At 36.2% G+C, this 27,223-nt stretch overlaps 2 protein-coding genes across 2 annotated transcripts in view; both read left to right on the forward strand.

Moving 5' to 3' along the window:
• The window catches only part of clstn2a (calsyntenin 2a), a 195,724-nt gene that overhangs the window by 132,338 nt on the left and 36,163 nt on the right, over nucleotides 1–27,223 (forward strand). The window contains exons 4-7 of the mRNA XM_082512396.1: nucleotides 18,035–18,146; nucleotides 18,298–18,394; nucleotides 23,347–23,496; nucleotides 26,646–26,831. Of these exons, the coding sequence (XP_082368522.1) occupies nucleotides 18,035–18,146; nucleotides 18,298–18,394; nucleotides 23,347–23,496; nucleotides 26,646–26,831 (545 nt within the window). The remainder of the gene's footprint in view (nucleotides 1–18,034; nucleotides 18,147–18,297; nucleotides 18,395–23,346; nucleotides 23,497–26,645; nucleotides 26,832–27,223) is intronic.
• The window catches only part of LOC309693307 (GTPase IMAP family member 6), a 192,516-nt gene that overhangs the window by 91,817 nt on the left and 73,476 nt on the right, over nucleotides 1–27,223 (forward strand). The gene's annotated exons all lie outside the window — the stretch shown is intronic.

Raw genomic sequence — 27,223 nt, forward strand, 5'->3', positions numbered from 1 at the left:
AAATAAGGGCAGGGTCCTCTCTCCCCCACTAAACACACACACACACACACACACACACACACACACACACACACACACACACAGGGAGAGAGGACTAAGTTTCTAGGTCAGCCTGGGAGCTGCTGAATTTGAATCCACCAATCAGAGAGGCTGTTTACGTTTTCCCGCCAAAACAGGTGCATCTTTTTACACACGCAGCACAGAGACATAGACCTGCTTCTTTCAGTTTATTTCACATAGTGAGGATTCCCCTCAAACAAATGACCATAATTTCCTAACCATAGGGGCTAGAGCGGTCATTCTTACACCGTTTTGTTCAGAAGAGATGGGGGAATCTTCAAGTGTTGACAATTTATCATTAAAATATGAATTTTTAGAGATATATGACATGGATGACTTGTTGACTTAGAAGCCACGAATTCCCCAATATGCAAATTTGAATACCTGGAGCCCACATACATGATTGGCTGGCTGGGAAGCTGTGCAGGCCCTGATTTGTGGATTTGAATTCCTCAGCCCTCAGATATGATTGGCTGGCTTAGAAGCCATGAAGGCCCCAATATGCAAATTTGAATGCCTCAGGACACATATATGATTGGCTGGGAAGCCGTGCAGGCCCTGATTTGAAAATTTGAATTTCTCAGTCCTCACAGAGGATTGGCTGCCTGGGGACCTGGCAGAAATATATAGAAATACTATGATTAAGCATAAATACTACATTTAGTAGAAATACTATGTTTTAGCACAAATAGTATAAAAAGCAGAAATACTATAATTTAGCAGAAATACTATATTAAGCACAAATCCTATAAAAAGCAGAAATAGGATGATTAAGCATAAATACTACATTTAGTAGAAATACTATGTTTTAGCACAAATAGTATAAAAAGCAGAAATATTGTAATTTAGCAGAAATACTATATTAGGCACAAATCTTATAAAATAGCAGAAATAGTATTATTTAGCACAATAGTAATAAGTTAAACAGAAAAATTGGAAAAGCAAAATGGACAGCTGAAAAAATGCTGAACATGCTGAGGGTCCCTCAAATATACTTGTTAAATGAAAAAATCAGCAAAAAAATGCACAGGGCGAGAGAAGTAAGTTTCTAGGTCAGCCTGGGAGCTGCTGAATTTGAATCCACCAATCAGAGAGCCTGTGTACTTTTTCCCGCCAAAACATGTGCCTCTTTTTACACACGCAGCACAGAGAGGCACAGGATTATTGCAGCCTATTTCTCATAGTGAGGACTCCCCTCAAACAAATGACCATAATTTCCAAACCGTAGGGGCTAGAGCGGTCATTCTTACACCGTTTTGTTCAGAAGAGATGGGGGAATCTTCCAGTGTTTACAATTTATCATTAAAATATGAATTATTAAAGATATTTGACTTCTAATGCACCATAACTGAGTAGAGCGAAGCAAAAACTGCCTTGACTTGCCCTCAAACAACGCTTTCTAACTCGAAATCTATTTGGAGTATCGATATCATTCTTTCACCGTAAGAGACAGCAGGCTTTGGTGAACAATCATGGAAATTTTCAGGTCTCTGTGGAAATCCAACAAAAAGTTATGATGAGAGAAAAAAGTGGTTCATTTCCACAGTTTGAAATCTGAAGAAATCTGAGCGAAGGACGAATTTCCTACCCTCAAACAAGTCCAACTCATTTCAGAACGGTAATAGGTGAGAAAGAAATTCTTGAATTGTGAGCGTCAGGGGTGTCTGAAGATATTCGGGGACAAGCCTCATGTCTTAACTTTGCTTCGTTAAGGAGATATGACGATTCGAATATGCCTCTCATTACAGAAATCCAGTGGTGATTTTGAACAAGCTCTCCATTCACTTTATATGGAGAGTTTTCTGACCTTGTGTTAGTCTGAGGAGATTTGCAAAAATTCTATAAATCCCACAACAATGATGGTGACATTTTCTGAAAGCCAGCAAAAATACCTACGTTTTGATGTATAATTTGTGGAAGTTGAGTGAAAATTGAGCAAGTAGCAGGAAGTTGTTCGGACATGAAGTGAAAATTGCAAAACCTTCAGTGGCACACTGGAAGCCAAGAGCATAGCAACCATAACAACACATGTATTTTGTGAAAAATCACAATTTTGCAACTCAAAACTTTAAGAGGCATAAAAGTAAAACAGTAAAAGATTTGAAAAAGCTGAATCATACCTGAATAGCCCAATAATTTGTGAACATTTTAAAGTTTGAATGGTTGTTCTAGGTGAAAATATGAGGAAGTAGTTAAGTTTCAAAAACAAGCAAATTTTAGCAGAATTGCTGAAGTTTCCCATTCATTTCAATGGGGCAAATTAAAGGAAAAAAGTGGAATATTTTAAAAAGTATAATAGTTAAAAATACCAAAAGATATAGCAGGAATTAGCAAAAATAGCTGAATAGTTTAAAGTTTGAACGGTGAAAATAGCACAAAAATTGTGGAAGTAGTTAAACGGCGAAAAGTGTACGGAAGTCCTAAGAATAATAATAACTAGAAAAATTTGCATTTCCTGCGAAAATGCAGTGTGGATGCTTAAAGCTGAAGCTGTATGCAAAAAGTAGCTGAAAAAGCTGAAAAGTTGCAGAAATTGTAAAAACTTTGCAGAAGCAAAAGAAGTTTGCTAAAATGGAATAACTTAGCAGAACTGCAATATCTTAGAGGAAACATAATACTTGGCAGAAATACAATAGCATAGCAGAATTTAGCAGAAATATTGTAACTTACCAGAAACATGATAACTTCTCAAAAATACAAGAATTTAGGAGAAATAGTATAAGATAACAGAAAGAATATATTTAGCCAAAAATACTTAAACATTACAGAAACACTAAGATTTAGAAAAATAGTACAACAGAGCAGAAATATTGTGATTTACCAGAGACACTGTGATGAACTATGAATATTGTAATTTTAAATTAAGACTATGTTTTAGCACAAATATTATAATTTGGCAGAAATACTATAATTTAGCACAAATACTATAAAAAGCAGAAATACTATAATTTAGCAGAAATACTATATTAAGCACAAACCCTATAAAAAGCAGAAATACTGTACTATGATTTGGTAGAAAAAACTATAATTAATCAGAAATACTATATTTGGCAGAAATACGGTATTTGACACAAATCTTATAAAATAGCAGAAATAGTAAGATTTAGCACAATAGTAATAACTTAAACAGAAAAATTGGAAAAGCAAAAATGGACAGCTGAAAAAATGATGAACATGCTGAAGGTCCCTCAACTATACTTGTTAAATGAAAAAAATCAGCAAAAAAATCTATAACAGCCACACAATCACAAATATGTACACATAAGAAAACACACATACACAGAGAGACACACACACAAGATCCAATTCAGTCAACCAGTCTAAATATATTGAATTTGAATCTTAGAATGAGATCATCCCATTAAAAGCCTTTCTCTCTCTCTCTCTCTCTCTCTGTCACACACACACACACACACACACACACACACACACAGGGAGAGAAAAGTGAGTTTCTAGGTCAGCCTGGGAGCTGCTGAATTTGAATCCACCAATCAGAGAGCCTGTGCACTCTTTCCCTCCAAAACAGGTGCATCCTTTTTACACACGCAGCACAGAGACACAGGATCATTGCAGTCTATTTCTCATAATGACGACTCCCCTCAAACAAATGACCATAATTTCCTAACCGTAGGAGCTAGAACGGTCATTCTTACACCGTTTTGTTCAGAAGAGATGGGGGAATCTTCAAGTGTTGACAATTTATCATTAAAATATGAATTTTTAGAGATATATGACACGGATGACTTGTTGACTTAGAAGCCACGAATTCCCCAATATGCAAATTTGAATACCTGGAGCCCACATACATGATTGGCTGGCTGGGAAGCTGTGCAGGCCCTGATTTGTGGATTTGAATTCCTCAGCCCTCAGATATGATTGGCTGGCTTAGAAGCCATGAAGTCCCCAATATGCAAATTTGAATGCCTCAGGACACATATATGATTGGCTGGGAAACCGTGCAGGACCTGATTTGAAAATTTGAATGTCTAAGTCCTCACAGAGGATTGGCTGCCTGGGGACCAGGCAGAAATATATAGAAATACTATCATTAAGCATAAATACCACATTTAGTAGAAATACTATGTTTTAGCACAAATCCTATAAAAAGCAGAAATACTATAATTTAGCAGAAATACTATATTAAGCACAAATCCTATAAAAAGCAGAAATAGTATGATTAAGCATAAATACTACATTTAGTAGAAATACTATGTTTTAGCACAAATCCTATAAAAAGCAGAAATACTATAATTTAGCAGAAATACTATATTAAGCACAAATCCTATAAAAAGCAGAAATAGTATGATTAAGCATAAATACTACATTTAGTAGAAATACTATATTTTAGCACAAATCCTATAAAAAGCAGAAATACTATAATTTAGCAGAAATACCATATTAAGCACAAATCATATAAAAAGCAGAAATACTATATTAAGCACAAATTCTATAAAAAGCAGAAATACTATATTAAGCACAAATCCTATTAAAAGCAGAAATACTATATTAAGCACAAATCTTATGAAATAGCAGAAACAGTATGATTTAGCACAATAGTAATAAGTTAAACAGAAAAATTGGAAAAGCAAAATGGACAGCTGAAAAAATGCTGAACATGCTGAGGGTCCCTCAAATATACTTGTTAAATGAAAAAATCAGCATAAAAATGCACAGGGAGAGAGAAGTAAGTTTCTAGGTCAGCCTGGGAGCTGCTGAATTTGAATCCACCAATCAGAGAGCCTGTGTACTTTTTCCCGCCAAAACAGGTGCATCTTTTTACACACGCAGCAGAGAGAGGCACAGGATTATTGCAGCCTATTTCTCATAGTGAGGACTCCCCTCAAACAAATGACCATAATTTCCTAACCGTAGGGGCTAGAGCGGTCATTCTTACACCGTTTTGTTCAGAAGAGATGGGGGAATCTTCCAGTGTTAACAATTTATCATTAAAATGTGAATTTTTAGAGATATACGACATGGATGACTTGTTGACTTAGAAGCCACGAATTCCCCCAATATGCAAATTTGAATGCCTGAGGCCACATATATGATTGGCTGCCTGGGAAGCCGTGCAGGCCCTGATTTGTGGATTTGAATTCCTCAGCCCTCAGATATGATTGGCTGGCTTAGAAGCCATGAAGGCCCCAATATGCAAATTTGAATGCCTCAGGACACATATATGATTGGCTGGGAAGCCGTGCAGGCCCTGATTTGAAAATTTGAATGTCTCAGTCCTCACAGAGGATTGGCTGCCTGGGGACCTGGCAGAAATATATAGAAATACTATTATTAAGCATAAATACCACATTTAGTAGAAATACTATGTTTTAGCACAAATATTATAAAAAGAAGAAAAACTATAATTTAGCAGAAATACTATATTAAGCACAAATCCTATAAAAAGCAGAAATACTATAATTTAGAACAAATAGTATAAAAAGCAGAAATACTATAATTTAGCAGAAATACTATGTTAAGCACAAATCCTATAAAAAGCAGAAATACTATAATTTAGCAGAAATACTATGTTAGGCACAAATCCTATAAAAAGCAGAAATACTATAATTTAGCAGAAATACTATATTAGGCATAAATCCTATGAAAAGCAGAAATAGTATAATTTAGCAGAAATACTGTATTTAGCACAAGTACCGAAAAGTACCAGAAATACTATGATTTAGCAGAATAGTAATAACTTATTGAAACACAAATGCACAGAGGGACACACAAACACAGGCTCTAATCCAGTCAACCAGTCTAACTATGTTCAATTTAAATCCTACAATGACATGCTGTCAAATAAGGGCAGGGTCCTCTCTCTCCCACTAAACACACACACACACACACACACACACACACACACACACAGGGAGAGAGGACTAAGTTTCTAGGTCAGCCTGGGAGCTGCTGAATTTGAATCCACCAATCAGAGAGGCTGTTTACGTTTTCCCGCCAAAACAGGTGCATCTTTTTACACACGCAGCACAGAGACATAGACCTGCTTCTTTCAGTTTATTTCACATAGTGAGGATTCCCCTCAAACAAATGACCATAATTTCCTAACCATAGGGGCTAGAGCGGTCATTCTTACACCGTTTTGTTCAGAAGAGATGGGGGAATCTTCAAGTGTTGACAATTTATCATTAAAATATGAATTTTTAGAGATATATGACATGGATGACTTGTTGACTTAGAAGCCACGAATTCCCCAATATGCAAATATGAATGCCTGAGACCACATATATGATTGGCTGGCTGGGAAGCCGTGCAGGCCCTGATTTGTGGATTTGAATTCCTCAGCCCTCAGATATGATTGGCTGGCTTAGAAGCCATGAAGGCCCCAATATGCAAATTTGCATGCCTCAGGACACATATATGATTGGCTGGGAAGCCGTGCAGGCTCTGATTTGAAAATTTGAATTTCTCAGTCCTCACAGAGGATTGGCTGCCTGGGGACCTGGCAGAAATATATAGAAATACTATGATTAAGCATAAATACTACATTTAGTAGAAATACTATGTTTTAGCACAAATACTATAAAAAGCAGAAATACTATAATTTAGCAGAAATACTATATTAAGCACAAATCCTATAAAAAGCAGAAATAGGATGATTAAGCATAAACACTACATTTAGTAGAAATACTATGTTTGAGCAAAAATCCTATAAAAAGCAAAAATATTGTAATTTAGCAGAAATTCTATATTAGGCACAAATCTTATAAAATAGCAGAAATAGTATTATTTAGCACAATAGTAATAAGTTAAACAGAAAAATTGGAAAAGCAAAATGGACAGCTGAAAAAATGCTGAACATGCTGAGGGTCCCTCAAATATACTTGTTAAATGAAAAAATCAGCAAAAAAATGCACAAGGAGAGAGAAGTAAGTTTCTAGGTCAGCCTGGGAGCTGCTGAATTTGAATCCACCAATCAGAGAGCCTGTGTACTTTTTCCCGCCAAAACATGTGCCTCTTTTTACACACGCAGCACAGAGAGGCACAGGATTATTGCAGCCTATTTCTCATAGTGAGGACTCCCCTCAAACAAATGACCATAATTTCCAAACCATAGGGGCTAGAGCGGTCATTCTTACATCGTTTTGTTCAGAAGAGATGGGGGAATCTTCCAGTGTTTACAATTTATCATTAAAATATGAATTATTAAAGATATTTGACTTCTAATGCACCATAACTGAGTAGAGCGAAGCAAAAACTGCCTTGACTTGCCCTCAAACAACGCTTTGTGACTTGAAATCTATTTGGAGTATCGATATCATTCTTTCACCGTTAGAGACAGCAGGCTTTGGTGAACAATCATGGAAATTTTCAGGTCTCTGTGGAAATCCAACAAAAAGTTATGACGAGAGAAAAAAGTGGTTCATTTCCACAGTTTGAAATCTGAAGAAATCTGAGCGAAGGACGAATTTCCTACCCTCAAACAAGTCCAACTCATTTCAGAACGGTAATAGGTGAGAAAGAAATTCTTGAATTGTGAGCGTCAGGGGTGTCTGAAGATATTCGGGGACAAGCCTCATGTCTTAACTTTGCTTCGTTAAGGAGATATGACGATTCGAATATGCCTCTCATTACAGAAATCCAGCGGTGATTTTGAACAAGCTCTCCATTCACTTTATATGGAGAGTTTTCTGACCTTGTGTTAGTCTGAGGAGATTTGCAAAAATTCTATAAATCCCACAACAATGATGGTGACATTTTCTGAAAGCCAGCAAAAATACCTACGTTTTGATGTATAATTTGTGGAAGTTGAGTGAAAATTGAGCAAGTAGCAAACAGTTGTTCGGACATGAAGTGAAAATTGCAAAACCTTCAGTGGCACACTGGAAGCCAAGAGCATAGCAACCATAACAACGTATGTATTTTGTGAAAAATCACAATTTTGCAACTCAAAACTTTAAGAGGCATAAAAGTAAAACAGTAAAAGATTTGAAAAAGCTGAATCATACCTGAATAGCCCAATAATTTGTGAACATTTTAAAGTTTGAATGGTTGTTCTAGGTGAAAATATGAGGAAGTAGTTAAGTTTCAAAAACAAGCAAATTTTAGCAGAATTGCTGAAGTTTCCCATTCATTTCAATGGGACAAATTAAAGGAAAAAAGTGGAATATTTTAAAAAGTATAATAGTTAAAAATACCAAAAGATATAGCAGGAATTAGCAAAAATAGCTGAATAGTTTAAAGTTTGAACGGTGAAAATAGCACAAAAATTGTGGAAGTAGTTAAACGGCGAAAAGTGTACGGAAGTCCTAAGAATAATAATAAAGAACTAGAAAAAATTGCATTTCCTGCGAAAATGCTGTGTGGATGCCTTACGCTGAAGATTTCTGCTGAAAAAAGCAGAAAAAGTTGAAAAAACAAAAAACATTGCCCTGAGCGAGATTCGAACCTGGCCTTTCTGATCTATAGGCGGCGTCTCACCTTACTGGACCAAACTGATTCTTACAAAGAAGAGGTGGAGAGACTGACAATTCTGGTGAAATTAGCAGAAGCTGCTTAGTATTGTGCTAATAAGAGGTGAAAAGGCTAAACATTTAGCAGAAAAGAGGTGAATCAGAAGAAGTTCTGCTGAAAAGAGGTAAAGAAGCAAAAAGATGAGTTGAAAAGAGGTGTAGAAGTGCTTGCTGAAGATGGCTGTATGTGTAATGACACACTGGAGAGTGTCAAGAAAGCAGAGCGCATGCAAGCAGGGAACATGTGTAGCAACTGTCACAGGTAGGATTCGAAACTCTGCCCCCGGGTCTCACGGCAGCTGCCCTACCCTCTGAGCCAAATGAGTTCTGGTCTCAAGCAAATATATGATGAGAGAGAAAATGTGCACTGTGGAGCAGAAGCTCAAATTAGCAGAAAAGAGGTGAAGAGGAAGAACTTTGTTGTGAAATGAGGTAAAGAAACTGAAATTTGTGCTTAAAACAAGTGAAAAAGCTGAACTCTGAAATCCTGCTAAAACAGTAGTAGAGGCTGATATTTTTCAGCTACTCACTGAGCCAAACTGGTTCTCACGTAACTGAAAAAAGGTGGAAAAGCTTAAAATTCTAATGAAAACAGCAGAAGAGGCTAAGTGCACTGTGGAGCAGGAGCTCTAATTAGCAGAAAAGAGGTGAAGAGGAATAATTTCTGCTGAAAAGAGGTAAAGAAGCAAAAAGCCGAGTTGAAAAGAAGTGTAGAAGCAGAAGTGCTTGCTGAAGATGGCTGTATGTGTAATGACACACTGGAGAGTGTCAAGAAAGCAGAGCGCATGCAAGCAGTGAACATGTGTAGCAGCTGTCACAGGTAGGATTCGAACCTCTGCCACCGGGTCTCACGACAGATGCCCTACCCTCTGAGCCAAATGAGTTCTGGTCACAAGCAAAGATATGATGAGAGGGAAAATGTGCACTGTGGAGCAGCAGCTCAAATTAGCAGAAAAGAGGTGAAGAGGAAGAACTTTGTTGTGAAATGAGGTAAAGAAACTGAAATTTGTGCTTAAAACAAGTGAAAAAGCTGAACTCTGAAATCCTGCTAAAACAGCAGAAGAGGCTGATATTTTTCAGCTACTCATTGAGCCAAACTGGTTCTCACGTAACTGAAAAAAGGTGGAAAAGCTTAAAATTCTAATGAAAACAGCAGAAGAGGCTGAGTGCACTGTGGAACAGAAGCTCAAATTAGCAGAAAAGAGGTGAAAACAGCAGAAGAGGGTGAGATTTGTGCTGATAAGAGGTGAAACTGCGGAACCAATCAGAGGTACTGCTTCTGTCTGCTTCATCAGGCTGTGTACTTGTATGTATTTCTGCCATAGACTGTTAACCAGAATCTGAGGTCCATATTAGAAAAGCTGCTAAAATCATTAAACTTTGCAGAATTGTAATAAATTATCAATATGAATTACCGGTCTGTGATAGTGTATAAATTTGTAGTTAAAAAAAAAACATGTGGGCCAAGGTGGAATCGAACCCACGACCTCTGGTCTGAAGAGCGGTGTCATTACCAATCGCGCCACCTCTAAGGGGGCGGGCGCTTTGAAAAAAAGGGTGATGAGGAGTCAGAATTAGATCGCGGTGAGACGCGAAAAACGCCGTTTTTTGGAGTTACAAAACGTCGTGTAACTCAAAAACTAGGTGGGATAGAAGCATAATTCTTGCACTGGGTGAATCAGCGGACTTTGGTGTACTTTGACTGCGATTTACATAGCTCTTTGTATCTCCGTCGCGGAGATATGACGAGAGAAGAAACGGCTTCATTTTCGGAATTTGAAAAATGAGAGGAGGACAGATTTCCACCCCTCAAACAAGTCTAACTCATCTCAGAACGGTAATAGGTGAGAAAATAATTCTTGAATTGTGAGTGTCAGGAGTGTCTGAAGATATACAGGGACAAGCCTCATGTCTTAACTTTGCTTCGTTAAGGAGATATGACGATTTGAAAATGCCTTCAGTTTCAGTATTTCAGCTCTGAGTTTCACAACCTCCCCATAGACTTTGAATGGGGAGTTTTTAGACCATGTGTCACTTCGAGGCAAATTGTGAAAAAAACGTAACTCTCACAATAATTATAGTGACACTGTCTTAAAGCCAGCAAAAATACCTACGTTTTGATGTATAATTTGTGGAAGTTGAGTGGAAATTGAGCGAGTAGCAAGGAGTTGTTCAGACATGAAGAGAAAATTCAGAACGGACGAGTGTGCAGTGGGAGTTAATTGCATAGCAACCATAGCAACACATGTATTTTCTGAAAAATCACAAAGTTGTAACTGAAAACTTAAAGAGTCATTACATGAAAACGGTAACAGATATGAAAAAGCTGAATCACACAGGAATAGCCCAATCATCTGAGAACGTTTTAAAGTTTGAATGGAGTTTCTAGGTGAAAGTATGAGGAAGTAGTTAAGTTTCAAAGACAAGCAAGTTTTAGCAGAATTGTAGAAGTTTCCCATTCATTTCAATGGGACAAATTAAAGGAAAAAAGTGTAATATTTTAAAAAGTATAATAGTAATAAGTACCAAAAGATATAGCAGTCGAAAGCAGAAATAGCAGAACAGTTTAGAGTTTGAATGGTAAAAATCGGCTGAAAACTGAGGGAGTAGTTAAGCGGCAAAGAAACGGAGCAACTAGAATAATAAAGGATAAAGAATAAAGAGAAACAGGATCTCAATAGTGTGGATGCCTACGGCATCCACCCAATAAAGAGAAACAGGAACTCAATAGTGTGGATGCTTAAAGCATCCACACAATAAAGAATAAAGAGAAACAGGAACTCAATAGTGTGGATGCTTAAAGCATCCACACAACTAGAAAAATTTGCATTTCCTGCGAAAATGCAGTGTGGATGCTTAAAGCTGAAGCTGTATGCAAAAAGTAGCTGAAAAAGCTGAAAAGTTGCAGAAATTGTAAAAACTTTGCAGAAGCAAAAGAAGTTTGCTAAAATGGAATAACTTAGCAGAACTGCAATATCTTAGAGGAAACATAATACTTGGCAGAAATACAATAGCATAGCAGAATTTAGCAGAAATATTGTAACTTACCAGAAACATGATAACTTCTCAAAAATACAAGAATTTAGGAGAAATAGTATAAGATAACAGAAAGAATATATTTAGCCAAAAATACTTAAACATTACAGAAACACTATGATTTAGAAAAATAGTACAACAGAGCAGAAATATTGTGATTTACCAGAGACACTGTGATGAACTATGAATATTGTAATTTTAAATTGAGACTATGTTTTAGCACAAATATTATAATTTGGCAGAAATACTATAATTTAGCAGAAATACTATATTAAGCACAAATCCTATAAAAAGCAGAAATGGTATGATTAAGCATAAATACTACATTTAGTAGAAATACTTTGTTTTAGCACAAATCCCATAAAAAGCAGAAATACTGTACTATGATTTAGTAGAAAAACTATAATTAATCAGAAATACTAAATTTAGCAGAAATACTATATTAAGCACAAATACTATGAAAAGCAGAAATAGTATGATTAAGCATAAATACTACATTTAGCAGAAATACTATATTAAGCACAAATCCTATAAAAGCAGAAATAGTATATTAAGCACAAATCTTATAAAATAGCAGAAATAGTATGATTTAGCACAATAGTAATAAGTTAAACAGAAAAATTGGAAAAGCAAAATGGACAGCTGAAAAAATGCTGAACATGCTGAGGGTCCCTCAAATATACTTGTTAAATGACAAAAATCTGCAAAAAAATTTATTACAGCCACACAATCACAAATATGTACACATGAGGAAACACACATGCACAGAGAGACCCACACACAAGATCCAATTCAGTCAACCAGTCTAAATATATTGAATTTAAATCTTAGAATGAGATCATCCCATTAAAAGCCTTTCTCTCTCTCTCTCGCTGTCACACACACACACACACACACACACACACACACACACACACACACACACACACACACACACAGGGAGAGAGAAGTAAGTTTCTAGGTCAGCCTGGGAGCTGGTGAATTTGAATCCACCAATCAGAGAGGCTGTGCACTTTTCCCCACCAAAACAGGTGCATCTGTTTACACACGCAGCAGCACAGAGAGACACAGGATTTTTGCAGTCTATTTCTCATAGTGACGACTCCCCTCAAACAAATGACCGTAATTTCCTAACCGTAGGGGCTAGAACGGTCATTCTTACACCGTTTTGTTCAGAAGAGATGGGGGAATCTTCAAGTGTTGACAATTTATCATTAAAATATGAATTTTTAGAGATATATGACATGGATGACTTGTTGACTTAGAAGCCACGAATTCCCCAATATGCAAATTTGAATACCTGGAGCCCACATACATGATTGGCTGGCTGGGAAGCTGTGCAGGCCCTGATTTGTGGATTTGAATTCCTCAGCCCTCAGATATGATTGGCTGGCTTAGAAGCCATGAAGGCCCCAATATGCAAATTTGAATGCCTCAGGACACATATATGATTGGCTGGGAAGCTGTGCAGGCCCTGATTTGAAAATTTGAATTTCTCAGTCCTCACAGAGGATTGGCTGCCTGGGGACCTGGCAGAAATATATAGAAATACTATGATTAAGCATAAATACTACATTTAGTAGAAATACTATGTTTTAGCACAAATACTATAAAAAGCAGAAATACTATAATTTAGCAGAAATACTATATTAAGCACAAATCCTATAAAAAGCAGAAATAGGATGATTAAGCATAAACACTACATTTAGTAGAAATACTATGTTTGAGCAAAAATCCTCTAAAAAGCAGAAATACTATATTAGGCACAAATCCCATAAAAAGCAGAAATAGTATGATTAAGCATAAATACTACATTTAGTAGAAATACTATGTTTTAGCACAAATAGTATAAAAAGCAGAAATATTGTAATTTAGCAGAAATACTATATTAGGCACAAATCTTATAAAATAGCAGAAATAGTATTATTTAGCACAATAGTAATAAGTTAAACAGAAAAATTGGAAAAGCAAAATGGACAGCTGAAAAAATGCTGAACATGCTGAGGGTCCCTCAAATATACTTGTTAAATGATAAAATCAGCAAAAAAATGCACAGGGAGAGAGAAGTAAGTTTCTAGGTCAGCCTGGGAGCTGCTGAATTTGAATCCACCAATCAGAGAGCCTGTGTACTTTTTCCCGCCAAAACATGTGCCTCTTTTTACACACGCAGCACAGAGAGGCACAGGATTATTGCAGCCTATTTCTCATAGTGAGGACTCCCCTCAAACAAATGACCATAATTTCCTAACCGTAGGGGCTAGAGCGGTCATTCTTACACCGTTTTGTTCAGAAGACATGGGGGAATCTTCCAGTGTTTACAATTTATCATTAAAATATGAATTATTAAAGATATTTGACTTGTAATGCACCATAACTGAGTAGAGCGAAGCAAAAACTGCCTTGACTTGCCCTCAAACAACGCTTTCTAACTCGAAATCTATTTGGAGTATCGATATCATTCTTTCACCGTAAGAGACAGCAGGCTTTGGTGAACAATCATGGAAATTTTCAGGTCTCTGTGGAAATCCAACAAAAAGTTATGACGAGAGAAAAAAGTGGTTCATTTCCACAGTTTGAAATCTGAAGAAATCTGAGCGAAGGACGAATTTCCTACCCTCAAACAAGTCCAACTCATTTCAGAACGGTAATAGGTGAGAAAGAAATTCTTGAATTGTGAGCGTCAGGGGTGTCTGAAGATATTCGGGGACAAGCCTCATGTCTTAACTTTGCTTCGTTAAGGAGATATGACGATTCGAATATGCCTCTCATTACAGAAATCAAGCGGTGATTTTGAACAAACTCTCCATTGACTTTCTATGGAGAGTTTTCTGACATTGTGTTGGTCTGAGGAGATTTGCGAAAGTTCTATGAATACCACAACAATGATAGTGACATTTTCTGAAAGCCAGCAAAAATACCTACGTTTTGATGTATAATTTGTGGAAGTTGAGTGAAAATTGAGCAAGTAGCAAACAGTTGTTCGGACATGAAGAGAAGACTGCAAAAGCTTCAGTGTCACACTGGAAGCCAAGAGCATAGCAACCATAACAACGCATGTATTTTGTGAAAAATCACAATTTTGCAACTCAAAACTTTAAGAGGCATAAAAGTAAAACAGTAAAAGATTTGAAAAAGCTGAATCATACCTGAATAGCCCAATAATTTGTGAACATTTTAAAGTTTGAATGGTTGTTCTAGGTGAAAATATGAGGAAGTAGTTAAGTTTCAAAAACAAGCAAATTTTAGCAGAATTGCAGAAGTTTCCCATTCATTTCAATGGGACAAATTAAAGGAAAAAAGTGGAATATTTTAAAAAGTATAATAGTTAAAAATAGCAAAAGTCATAGCCGGCATTAGCAAAAATAGCTGAATAGTTTAAAGTTTGAACGGTGAAAATAGCACAAAAATTGTGGAAGTAGTTCCACGGCGAAAAGTGTACGGAAGTCCTAAGAATAATAAAGAATAAAGAGAAACAGGAACTCAATAGTGTGGATGCTTAAAGCATCCACACAATAATAACTAGAAAAATTTGCATTTCCTGCGAAAATGCAGTGTGGATGCTTTAAAGCTGAAGCTGTATGCAAAAACTAGCTGAAAAGTTGCAGAAATTGTAAAAACTTTGCAGAAGCAAAGGAACTTTGCTAAAATGGAATAACTTAGCAGAACTGCAACATCTTAGAGGAAACATAATACTTGGCAGAAATACAATAGCATAGCAGAACTTAGCAGAAATATTGTAACTTACCAGAAACATGATAACTTCTCAAAAATACAAGAATTTAGGAAAAATAGTATAAGATAACAGAAAGAATATATTTAGCCAAAAATACTTAAACATTACGGAAACACTATGATTTAGAAAAATAGTACAACATAGCAGAAATACTGTGATTTACCAGAGACACTGTGATGAACTATGAATATTGTCATTTTAAATTAATACTATGGTTTAGCACAAATACTATCATTTGACAGAAATACTATCATTTGGCAGAAATACTGTGTTTCAGCACAAATACTCTGGTTTAGCACAAAGGAGATTAAGGAGATATGACAATTCGAAAATGCCTCTCATTACAGAAATCAAGCGGTGATTTTGAACAAACTCTCCATTGACTTTCTATGGAGAGTTTTCCGACTTTCTGTTGGTCTGAGGAGATTTGCCAAAATTCTATAAATTCCACAACAATGATAGTGACATTTTCAGAAAGCCAGCAAAAATACCTACGTTTTGATGTATAATTTGTGGAAGTTGAGTGAAATTTGAGCAAGTAGCAAGAAGTTGTTCGGACATGAAGAGAAGACTGCGAAACCTTCAGTGGCAACAATAACAACGCATGTATTTTGTGAGAAATCACAATTTTGCAACTCAAAACTTTAAGAAGCATAAAAGTAAAACGGTAAAAGATTTGAAAAACCTGATTTATACCTGAATAGCCCAATAATTTGAGAACATTTTAAAGTTTGAATGGTTGTTCTACGTGAAAATATGAGGAAGTAGTTAAGTTTCAAAAACAAGCTAATTTTAGCAGAATTGCAAAGTTTCCCATTCATTTCAAATTAAAGGAAAAAAGCTTAATATTTTAAAAAGTATAATAGTGAAAAATACCAAAAGACATAGCCGTTATTAGCAGAAATAGCAGAATAGTTTAAAATTTGAACGGTGAAAATCGGCTGAAAATTGTGGAAGTAGATCCACGGCGAAAAGTGTACGGAAACACCAAGAAGGAACTCAATAGTGTGGATGCTTAAAGCATCCACACAATAAAGATAATAATAAAGAATAAAGAGAAACAGGAACTCAATAGTGTGGATGCTTAAAGCATCCACACAATAAAGTATAAAGAATAAAGAGAAACAGGAACTCAATAGTGTGGATGCTTAAAGCATCCACACAATAATAAATCCGAGCAATAGTAATAAGTGTGCCTTCGCATAGGCACACTTAACAATAATGATAACAATGGTGGTAGTAATGGGAAATAAGTGCATATAGGACTAAAAACAGAGTTTGTACAAACTTAATAAGTTTGAAAGTCAGTATTTGGTAACCATCTTTCGACGCAGCATGAACTCTCTTAGGGAAACCTTCTTGCAATTTCTTAAAATAACTTTTAGTAATAATTCTCCAGGCTTCTTGAAGGACAGTCAAAGCTCTTCCTTGGATGTTGGCTGCCTTTTGTTCTGTTCAGAGTGTCTGGGATCGTTGTCATGTTAAAAAATGAAGCCGTTGACAATCAGATGCTTTCCAGACTGCTTATTGCTTATAGCTCTTTGGGAATGACCTTGCTAGTGCAAAAAATAATATTTTATGCCTGTGTCATTTTTTATAGATTCAACTAAAGAAATTTTAAAATCATTTATACAGTTTAAAATTTACATTCCTCTAAAAATGGACCAAAAAAAGGTCTGGACTGATAACTGTAAAAAAGTAGCCAAAGTATGTCGAGAAACTTTGAAAAACTTAAGACCACTTTTAAATGTTGCGAGCAAGTCTGGCTCCTTGGAAACGAAATATTTAAAATAAAATGAGGGGTGACTCAGTACTTTGCCACAGTACTGTGTTTATGCAATGTCTGTGGCTTTGCATTCATTTGAATGTAGGTTTAGCTTTGTTTATAAATTCCTTCATAAATTACACTGCGAGTTACAAAAAAGAATAACTGTGATAATGAGATTGAGTCTTTCTTCTCCTAGTTCCTTTCTTCTGTTGTTATTGTCTCTCAGTCCTTTATACTCTAGCAGTCACAGCTGTTGCAGATATGTCTGAAGATATGTCCTCCTAATGCTTTGTCAATATAATGTCTGTCTGTAAACTGTGTAGCGGTGCTATGTGAATTAGATTGACAGACAGGCAGACTGGCATGGACAGCAGCAAATCAAACCCTCTGGTTCTCCAGTCAGAAGCACCAAGCAGCTAAAATAAGACACCGCTTATGGGAGAAGAGCGAGAAATGCAGAGAAATTTATCAGCTCAGGGATCTGTGATGAATTTCTTTAGTGGGAGATGAATGACACGGACTGTACCCTGTGTGTGTCTGTGTGTGTCACATTATCATGGCATGACATTCTAAATAGGCCTCATTAAGCTAATGTCATTAATTAGCCAGATGTGCTTGCTCAGATACGGTGGGAGTTGCTGGCAGCAAAGGTCACCGGTGAAGAAAACTTCATGATACATCTGCGTTATTGCTTCATTTATATACTTTAGTGCACAAATGTTATCTGAGAGCTGCGTTAACCTTCCAGCTGATGATAATGTAGGGAGAGGAAAAGCAGGTGCGAGAAAAATTTGAAGCTTAAACAACAACAACCCAGCTTTGCAAAACATTCAGGGGATGAATCTGTGCTTTTTCCCTAGCCTTAGTCTTCCTATTTACCCATTTCAGCTCCACATTAATTACATATTTTACCTAGTGTGTAATCCCTCATACCAGCATCTTCTGTCTTCTACTTTTTCTTACATCCAGAGCTGTAGTTCACATCCAGGTGGATGATGTCAATGAGTTCTCCCCAATCTTTCGGGAGTCTCTGTACAAGGCATCAATAACAGAAGGAAAGATCTATGACAGCATTTTGCAGGTATCAGTTTTCTGTTTTTATCATTGCTTTATTGTTAAAATCAGTATGTCAGATAAATGAATATGGTCTAACAATGCCACAAGAAGCGTACACAGCAACAATGTTATTAGTTGTGTTTGTGTTGGATTAAAGTGTATGTTGGTTGTTAAAGGTGGAAGCCTGGGACCAGGACTGTTCACCACAGTACAGCCAGATCTGCAACTATGAAATTGTGACTGCCGGGACGCCATTTGCCATAGACCGCAATGGTAAGTGTTTTTGTACATGCGTGGCTTATTGTCTGGCTGGAAAGTGATATGATTAGGAGCAATCACATAAAAAATAAAAATAAAAATTGGTCATTATTAACATTTCTTTTAAGTCAAAAACAAAAAATGATAAAAAAAAAAAATGTTTTGATGATAAAGGATTTAATTAAATGGTAAGAACATAAAGAATTGACCGAATAGGTTCAGGCTGAAGCTTTAGGTACTCACACCTGCTGTTTTCTAGCTGCAGTAAATATCACCAGAAACATCCCAAAGAACATAATAAATCAAGAAAAAGCATTAAACAAGTAGAAAGACTAATATTTCATAAACAGTGATAATCATACCTCACTGTTATATGTGTTTATGACCTGAGTTTTAAACACACAGATTTTTAATTCCCTATCACAATCACTCAACGCTTTTTACAGATATACATCTTTTTTTAAATATTGATCTTGACCTTGCTTTTTTAAACATACCTTTGAAACAGCCTCTGAATACGTCCTGGAAAGAGATTATTTTGTGCTTTGTACATTATCAGTGCAGTGCAGAGATCAACTAAGTCATAAAATATTAAAGCATGCAATTTAATAAACAGTCTTTTGGTTGGTTTATAATAATCTGATCTATTTATAATTCATTTAGCTTTCATTTAGTGTGTGAATGTGTGTGTGAATGGGTGGATGACTGGATATGTAAAGCGCTTTGGGGTCCTTAGGGACTAGTAAAGCGCTATATAAATACAGGCCATTTACCATTTACCATTTCTTCTGTAGCAAATAAACTGAATTGATGTGATGTGATGTTTCCCCATACCTTCACACAATAGGTAATTGTGAAACTTTCAAGGAACAACAGAGTATGTGTATATATAACTTTTAAAGATATTGTTAATGTTATATAATATTAGTTTTTAAGGCTTTTATGTTGAACATTTGGGAATTGTTTGTGTGAGCCTGTCGACATAATTTAAAGTGAATTACCACACTCAAAAATGTAGTGTGAGCCACTCTTGTGAAATTCTTTCAGATGTTTATGAATGTTTAATTCACTTTTACTATATTCAAAAGCTGTTCCAAACCTTTCCCCAGTGCAATATAAATTTGTGTCATTAGCAAATAAAGCAAATATTAACAATTTCGACATGCTACATATGTCATCTATGTACAGTATAAACAGCATAGGGCCCAGCACAGAACCCTGTGGAACCTCACAAGTAACCGTCACTAAATCATAGTCAGCATTATTTATACATCTATACTGATATCATTCATCTAGGTAACAATATAAACATAAGCTGATTGTCTCATTCCAGTTCTTGCATAAGTATTTTGTGCTCTAAAGCTTTTTGAGGTCACACAGTGTATTTCTTGTTATCCAGTGCGTGTGTTACATCTTCTACTCATTGCATTACAGTTAAGGAGGAAGACCTATTTGCTTTAAACACAAACTAACAGTCACTTGATAGAATTGTGTATTTCAATCCTTCCAGCTCTGGGAAGTGGAGAAATTGTTCTTTAATTGGATAATGTGTTTTTCTTCACTTTTATATATTGGAATGGCTTTTGTTGTGTTTTCTTGGAAATATACTTGAAACAAATGACTGTAGACACGCTACACAAGTTTGTATTGACAACATCTTCATCTACACCTTCCTTGTCTCTTGACACCACAATCTTATTGGCTAAGCAGTTACGATAGTTTGCTGTTTAACTTCTTTTTAAACTACTTTAACTCTTTTTTTTTTTTTTTTTAAAGACTGTTAAACACTCATTTTATGGTAATAGTCAATTTAATTTAGTCTAATAGCACTTGTTAATTTACTTTAGATGTCATATATTTAGAGCACAAAAGCATTTTGCCTGGAGAATAACAAAATATAGTGTATTTTGATATAGTAGTGGCTCTCCACCTTACACCTTACTGTATTTGTAGCGCAATCTCATATTTTGTTGGTAAAAATCATTTTTAATTTTTATCATATGAGAAATTTTTTACATTTCCAATACAGTTACTCTAACTTTAACGGCTGTGAGGTTCTTGTCCCACTTGAACACAAACAGAATGCCCAATGTCTTCAAAAGAAGAAAACTATTCCTCAGCCATACATGTAATACTGTGATCTCAGCCAGCTGAAATTTGCCAAAGACGAACATGAGACAGCCCGAGAATGCTCCGAAGACTTTAAAATGAATAATGGAACGGGCCATGGAGAACAACTTTGTGTAAAGGCATAATATCGAGGATGATTTTAAAGTAACGCTGTCTGCTCAGCAGATTAAAGTTAATGCAAAAATAAAATACATCTTGAAAAGGGAAAAACAGACAACTGTGAAATATTCCTTTTTATTGGAATAATACTGTAATCCATGAGGTAGCTTTTTATTGGTTCATAGCTCAAAAGTTACTTGACAGATAGCTGCCTTCCTCTTAAATTGTTTTGAGTTTTCCCGTGTTCCTTTGTGGCTTTACGCCAGTCCTACTTGACTGGAGGAGTGTATTTTATTTTTGATTAATTGCTATTCTGAGCTTATCAGCCTATATAAAATTTCAGCTTTGGGATTTGCACTACTGTCTCTCTGAGCCTGCACATCCACACTGATCTGTGTAATCCAAACACACACATACACTGCTTTCTTTACTGTATCTCCCTCTCTTAGGTTCGTATTTAATATTTTGTCTTATTACTTTTTGAGTTCAACCTCCTGGTCTTTTTCTCTCAGTCTTTTACCGTTGTCTGGCTCATTCAATTTAAAGCCCTTACAGGCACAATATTATTGTTCGGAAGAAACATATTAGTTAGACTTTCTTTATAGAGAAATACTAATTTTGTGAACTGAGAGAAGTGCAAGACAAGATAAAGCGTAAATGGGCTGCAGCATGTAGTTCTGCTAATGGATGTGGCGTAAACTGTAATCTTAAAATTAGACAGTAAATTTAGAATTAAAAATGATTGAACCCAAAGCACCATTGTTTAGACTGGTATAAATAAATGGGCTTCAAGCCAATGTTACATGGGGTAAGATGTTGCAGCAGCTCTTTAGAAAAGAACATCCTGTTTTGTGATTACAGATACTACTATTTGTACTCATTCATCCTTCTTTAAATGAATTCAAAATCATCTGTAAGGAAATATTTTTTTAGGTATTGATAAATAAAATTAGAAAGTTTTACTTCATATTCTTTTTGACTGCTGACACTGACATAATTTACTATAATATTGCTTAGATCTGTGCAGACATACTAGCAATTTAGAATGACCAGTGGATAATTTATTCTCATATATAATACTGAGCATTGCTTTATATTTTACTGGATAAATGGGAAAAGACGCAGGGAGTTTTGCAACATGTGCAAGCATATGTGCAAATACAGAATATAAGACAACAGTTCTAACAAGCTTGAAAGTCAACATTTTGTATGACCACCTTTATTATTTCCTAACATTGTCAAACTGAGGAATGAACCTGTTGCTTTCCCCCCACGTTTTTCCATCTGCTTTAGATTTTTTTTAAGGCCTGCCATGTCTTACTTTCTCCTTCACTTGTTCAGTGTCTGAGATATGTCAGTATTTCAGCCGATAGCGCTTTAGAAATCATCTGTCATCTAATCATCTATCTATTTATTTCATGCCTGTCAAACTGTGTTATCAGCCCTTTCAAAGTAATGCAAACCTTAAAGGGATATTCCAGCCTATTGTTACTGTATTTTAAAAAGCATCATAGTACTCAAAATCAGTGCAGGACAAAATATCAAAGTATTAATAATATGACGACTCATTAGATATTGTATTTATATGACATATTTAAATAAAACGATTTTTTTCTCTAAATGTCTTCATTTTTAACCTTTTTAATGTTTAACTAACTTTCTTAACTCTCCTGGCTCCTCTTCATATTAGGTCAAAAAGTAAATTAAAAAATTATGTTTAATTTGCTTATTTGGCTTCTCTTTAAAAAACAAAATATGAAGATTGTTGCTTTAGGTCACATTGATGCAGAGTCATTACACTCATTTTATTTCATTTTGTTAAACAAAACTATTACCAAACTGCTAAACTAAACTAACTGATAAAGTGGTTAAAAAATTATAAATCAGCCACCTGGAGAAAGGTTCTCTGCTAATAAACAGAGATGGGAAATTGTGCTTTACTGTTCACACCAGCAGCAGCTCAAACGCTCACTGTTGGAGTTTTTGGTAAAAACTGTCTGATTCTGACCTCCTTGCCTTTCTTCCTCTGACATTTCTCTTTTTTTTCTTTCTTTCTGTTCTCTGAACTGATTTTCTTCTCTGCCAGCAGCTAAGCCTCCAGATGCAGCACAAAAATAGTTTCAGTTGTCTTCTGGGGTCTGAAAACACAGTCCTTAATGCCAATGTTACAATAATCTCTCCAAATCCAAACCAAGTTTCCCAAATCAGTAAATATGTACGCATCAAGCTGTCACAAGCTGTCAAAAAACCATCATAAAACAGAAACATTCAAAAAGCTTAAGGACAGCATTAGGTCAGAAAGGTACATTACCAGCATGAACTTTAACAGAGAACATCAGAGGAAAAATGTGAAATGCTAATAATTATCTTTTACAATTAGCTGGCAGTGAGTCACCCAAGGCCTCTTATTGAAAATGTACAGGCTCGTGGCATCTCCTCTTCTCAAAGCGTTACCCTGGTGACAGGTGAAGATAATCCATCAGTGTGGTTTTACATTTACTGTTTACAGAGAGGTTTTAATATTCAAATGTAATACAAGGTTACTGGACCTTGAGTTTTCAGTAAAAGGCTTCAATAAGTACAAAGAGCAGTTTCTTTAATGCCAAGTCGTTTCCAATTATTGCTCAGTGGGAAGCGCTGCTTGCTTTGTTATTGCCAAATACAACAACACAACAGCTTTTTTTCTCCGCTGGTGAAAAATCCTAATTATATTTCCATTGTGTTTTTGTTTTCCGCAGGTAACATCAGAAACACAGAGCGGCTGAGTTATGACAAACAGCAGAGCTACAAGATTATGGTGACGGCCTTTGACTGCGGTCAGAAGAGGGCGAAGGAGGATGTGGTGGTGCATATTGAAGTAAAGCCTGTCTGCAAACCTGGATGGCAAGGTTAGATGAAGAAATAGTCCCTTAAGTATTTGCATGCTACCTTAATTTACCTGCCAGTAATGGACAAAACTGACTTGCATCTGTATTTGGATAAAATATGCTTACACTTTTCCTAAATGTTAGCAGTGGCCTCAAAATTGATGGAGGCAATTCAGTGAATTTTCTGTTTTTTTGGCATATCCTTTCCCTCAGGGGAATTCTCTTATTTTAGAAACAGCATCTCTCGAGGAAATCAGAGACCTGACAAAAAACCTCCGAAGGGGAAGTTGACTAGATTGTGGGTTTTTTCTTCCTCCTTTAACATGGCAGCAGCTTGGCATTCGAGTCAGCCTGTCTCCCCTGCTGCTTCACCTGTCAACACTGACAGCATCTCAGGAGTCAAGTTCACACAGGAATGAAAGAGGAAGACAGAGAAAGATAAGAAGAGAGAGGGGAGATGGGGAAGAGGAAGGAGGAAAACTCGAGGGAGGAAAGGAAGAAACAAAGTTACAGTGAGGGAGAGAGGTGATGGGTATTCTTACAGCTTTAATCTGACCAGTATACAGCTTACTGTGTAGCTGATGGTAGGAAACCTCAAAATGTACCAGGTAGCTGTGGTTCTGTCTGAAAGAATGTGTTTCTTTAGCCCGCGTTGGTTGTGTTGTTTTTATATCTACCACGACCATATCTAACATCTAACCCATCAGGAGCTTAAATTGATCCCCATCATATTCACAAAGGTTTTGCAAAGCTGAAAGATAAAGTAAGCCAAAGCAGCTATTATTTATCCATGAACCAGCCTGCTCTTTGCCAATTTCTAAGTACACAGAAAATCCTGTGGGGGGCTTATTATTTTCTGAACTATTTTTAGGACATTTTAAGCTTGTGTTACTGACAGTGCAGCAATGACAGCAAACAAGAGACACAGAGTTCATGACCATTGTCTTAAATCTGAAGCCAAGGACACAAGTTGTCTTTGTATATCTTGAGAAAAATGTGGTATTTAAATAAAAAATAAAAACAAAAAATTGCAGAGGTGGTTTACGAAGTTTTTCAAGCCGTGAAGACTGCAGGTATGAACATCAGGGGGGCATCACAGGGAAGCTGAGTAGCTTCTTTATATCTTGCAAAGATGGCAAAAGAAGCCAGCAGGTCGCTAAGTACTGTAAACATAACTAAATGAAAGTGATCTAGATTAAGAGATTACAGTACAGACGGCTGAAGATCTTTAGTTTGAGTCCCGTATGATTCATTTTGACCAAGGAACTGCTTTGGCTACAGTTTAACAGTTTAAGTTACTTTAGTGTAACGTTTTATGATCCAAATTAATTCACGTTTGGTTTATTACTATAGATAAAATATTGGTGTAAGCAGATCTTTCATAGATTAAAGTCCAAGGTAAGCAAAATCCATTAAAACCAGGAAACTAAAATCATGATGAGAAAGACCAGGCAGAAACCAAAAACACAAAGGGCTAGGAGAAACCAGGAGGAAAAAATTAGAAGACATAAGGGAACAAACACAAGTATAAGACGGGACTATAAATACACTGGGAGCTGACTGGCAAATGACAGTTGGAGATAATCATGTAATCAGGGGGAAGACAAGGACGGGAAGGAAAACTGACACAGTTCATGAAAGAAATCTAACCTTCAAAGCAAAACAGGAAGCGACCAAGAGACACAAACTAAACAAGGAGACAAGAATAGTCACTTAAACATGAAGACGGGGAAAAGGAAGCACTGGAGGACAAAGGCATATGACATAGAAATGAATCAGAGGGGGCAATGTATACAGAAAAGACTGAAATAACAAACACAGTGTAGGACCCAAGGCCTGATACAAGTCAAACACTTAAAACTGGAACAGGAGCCAGAAGGCAAATTATACTGCACTAATGTACTCAGCATACAGGTCTTCAAAGCCTAAACTAAGTATAAAAAACCTCAAACACTAGAATAACAGTAAAACTGAGACAGAAACACAAATGCATATATATTTCCTAAGAATGTAAAACCCAAAAACAACACAACACCTTCAGGCGACGACAATCACTTTGACATAAGTTGGCATTAAATAAATCATATTAGTCCAAAGGGATCACACAAAAATACTAAAAAATAGTGTGATTTCAAGTGGTTTTGGCTGTGGGGTAATTTATTGAGGGATGTGTAATACTGAGCGCAACATCACACAAGATAAATATAATAGAAACACTAATTATTTCTAAAGGTCATCTCCATGTCATAGGCATTAACACAACAGGACTAAAGAAAAAACTAATTTAAGAATACAGGAGTCGTGTCTATTTTTATACCAAAACATCCAGCATTGCTCAACATGAAACTACTGACAGGGAAAATGTCTCCCAGAGCTGGAGGACTCTTCTTGTTGCTCACAGAGAAAAATAGAGAATTATTTTTAAGCTGCAGATGGTATCAAAGTGTTATCATGTCGAATCGCGCTTGATCTCATGTGCTGCTAACATCCTCATCAAAGTTGCATTATTCTTTGTAATTTGGCTCATAAAAGAGCCCATACTGCACGACCATTAACCCACGTTTAGCTTAATGTAAAACCATTAATCCATAGTAGCTTATGAATAAAACATAATGCAGTGATGCATTCAGGCCAAGTCCTCTGTACACATAACCTTATTTATCATCTGTGTGTAAAGGTCGGCTGTGCCTCTGCAGCTGCTCTTTTGAAGAAGTCTCCCTGGCATTAATACAAGCTTCACCTCACCTCTCACTTCTCTTTGCCTACCTTATCACAGTCTGTTTCTCTCTGTGTGATTTTTCTCAGGAGACTTGATATCATATTGTGTGGGTTTAGCAAGAGCTACCAGGTTTCCACCACCAACACAGAGATTTCTATAAGGAAAAATCAAAGTTATGAATCTCTTTCACCACCATGATTCAGTAAATATAAGTAAACACCTTGTTGGATGACCCTTCCCATCCTGTTTCTAAGATGTGATTTAATATCAAGCTCATTACAACTTGTGTCATGATGGCTAATTTCCTTCTTATGTAATATGGGGTGAAAAGATCATTCAGATAACTCCAAAGAGCAACTGAATACCTTCAGGTTCACAGCAAAAGACCACTGATATGACTAAATAAACTCCCTAAGGTTTACAAACTGTTGCAGTGATTTTGTCCTTTCAGGTTGGAACAAACGGGTGGACTATGAGCCTGGGACTGGGAGCAAGCAGCTGTTTCCCAAGATGCACTTGGAAATGTGTGGAGGTCCCTTGTCTGGCGTGAAAGCAATGGTAGAGCTGCAGACAAATCACATTGGAAAGGGCTGCGACCGCGAAACATATTCTGAAAAGTCTCTGCAAAAACTCTGTGGTGAGGAAAAAAGGAGTGTGGGTGGAGGGTAAATTAATCTAAATGGAAGTGAGGAATGTTGATGCCCTGTTGAAATAGGGTGGTGCCATTTTAAATGGACTCTGATAATAATGAGAGACATGGAAAACTTTAATTCGAAGAATGAAAAACTTCTTGACATCTGAACTCTCGATGCATTTTAATAAGCCAAATGCCTGTATGCCATTTTACTATTCCGGAGTGACATTACATCCCATTAATAGCTTGAGGCAAGTTTATACAGTAAATGTGAAAACGCTGTGAAACTGTGCCTTCAAATCTGATAGGTAACTTTATTCATTTGTAATTATTGCCAGAAAGGGGGAACAGGTAATTGGATTACTTTTTTACCGGAGAAAAAATAAGCTTGTAAA

The sequence above is a fragment of the Aulonocara stuartgranti genome, assembly GCF_965226115.1.
Source record: "Aulonocara stuartgranti genome assembly, chromosome: 18".
NCBI lineage: Eukaryota > Metazoa > Chordata > Actinopteri > Cichliformes > Cichlidae > Aulonocara > Aulonocara stuartgranti.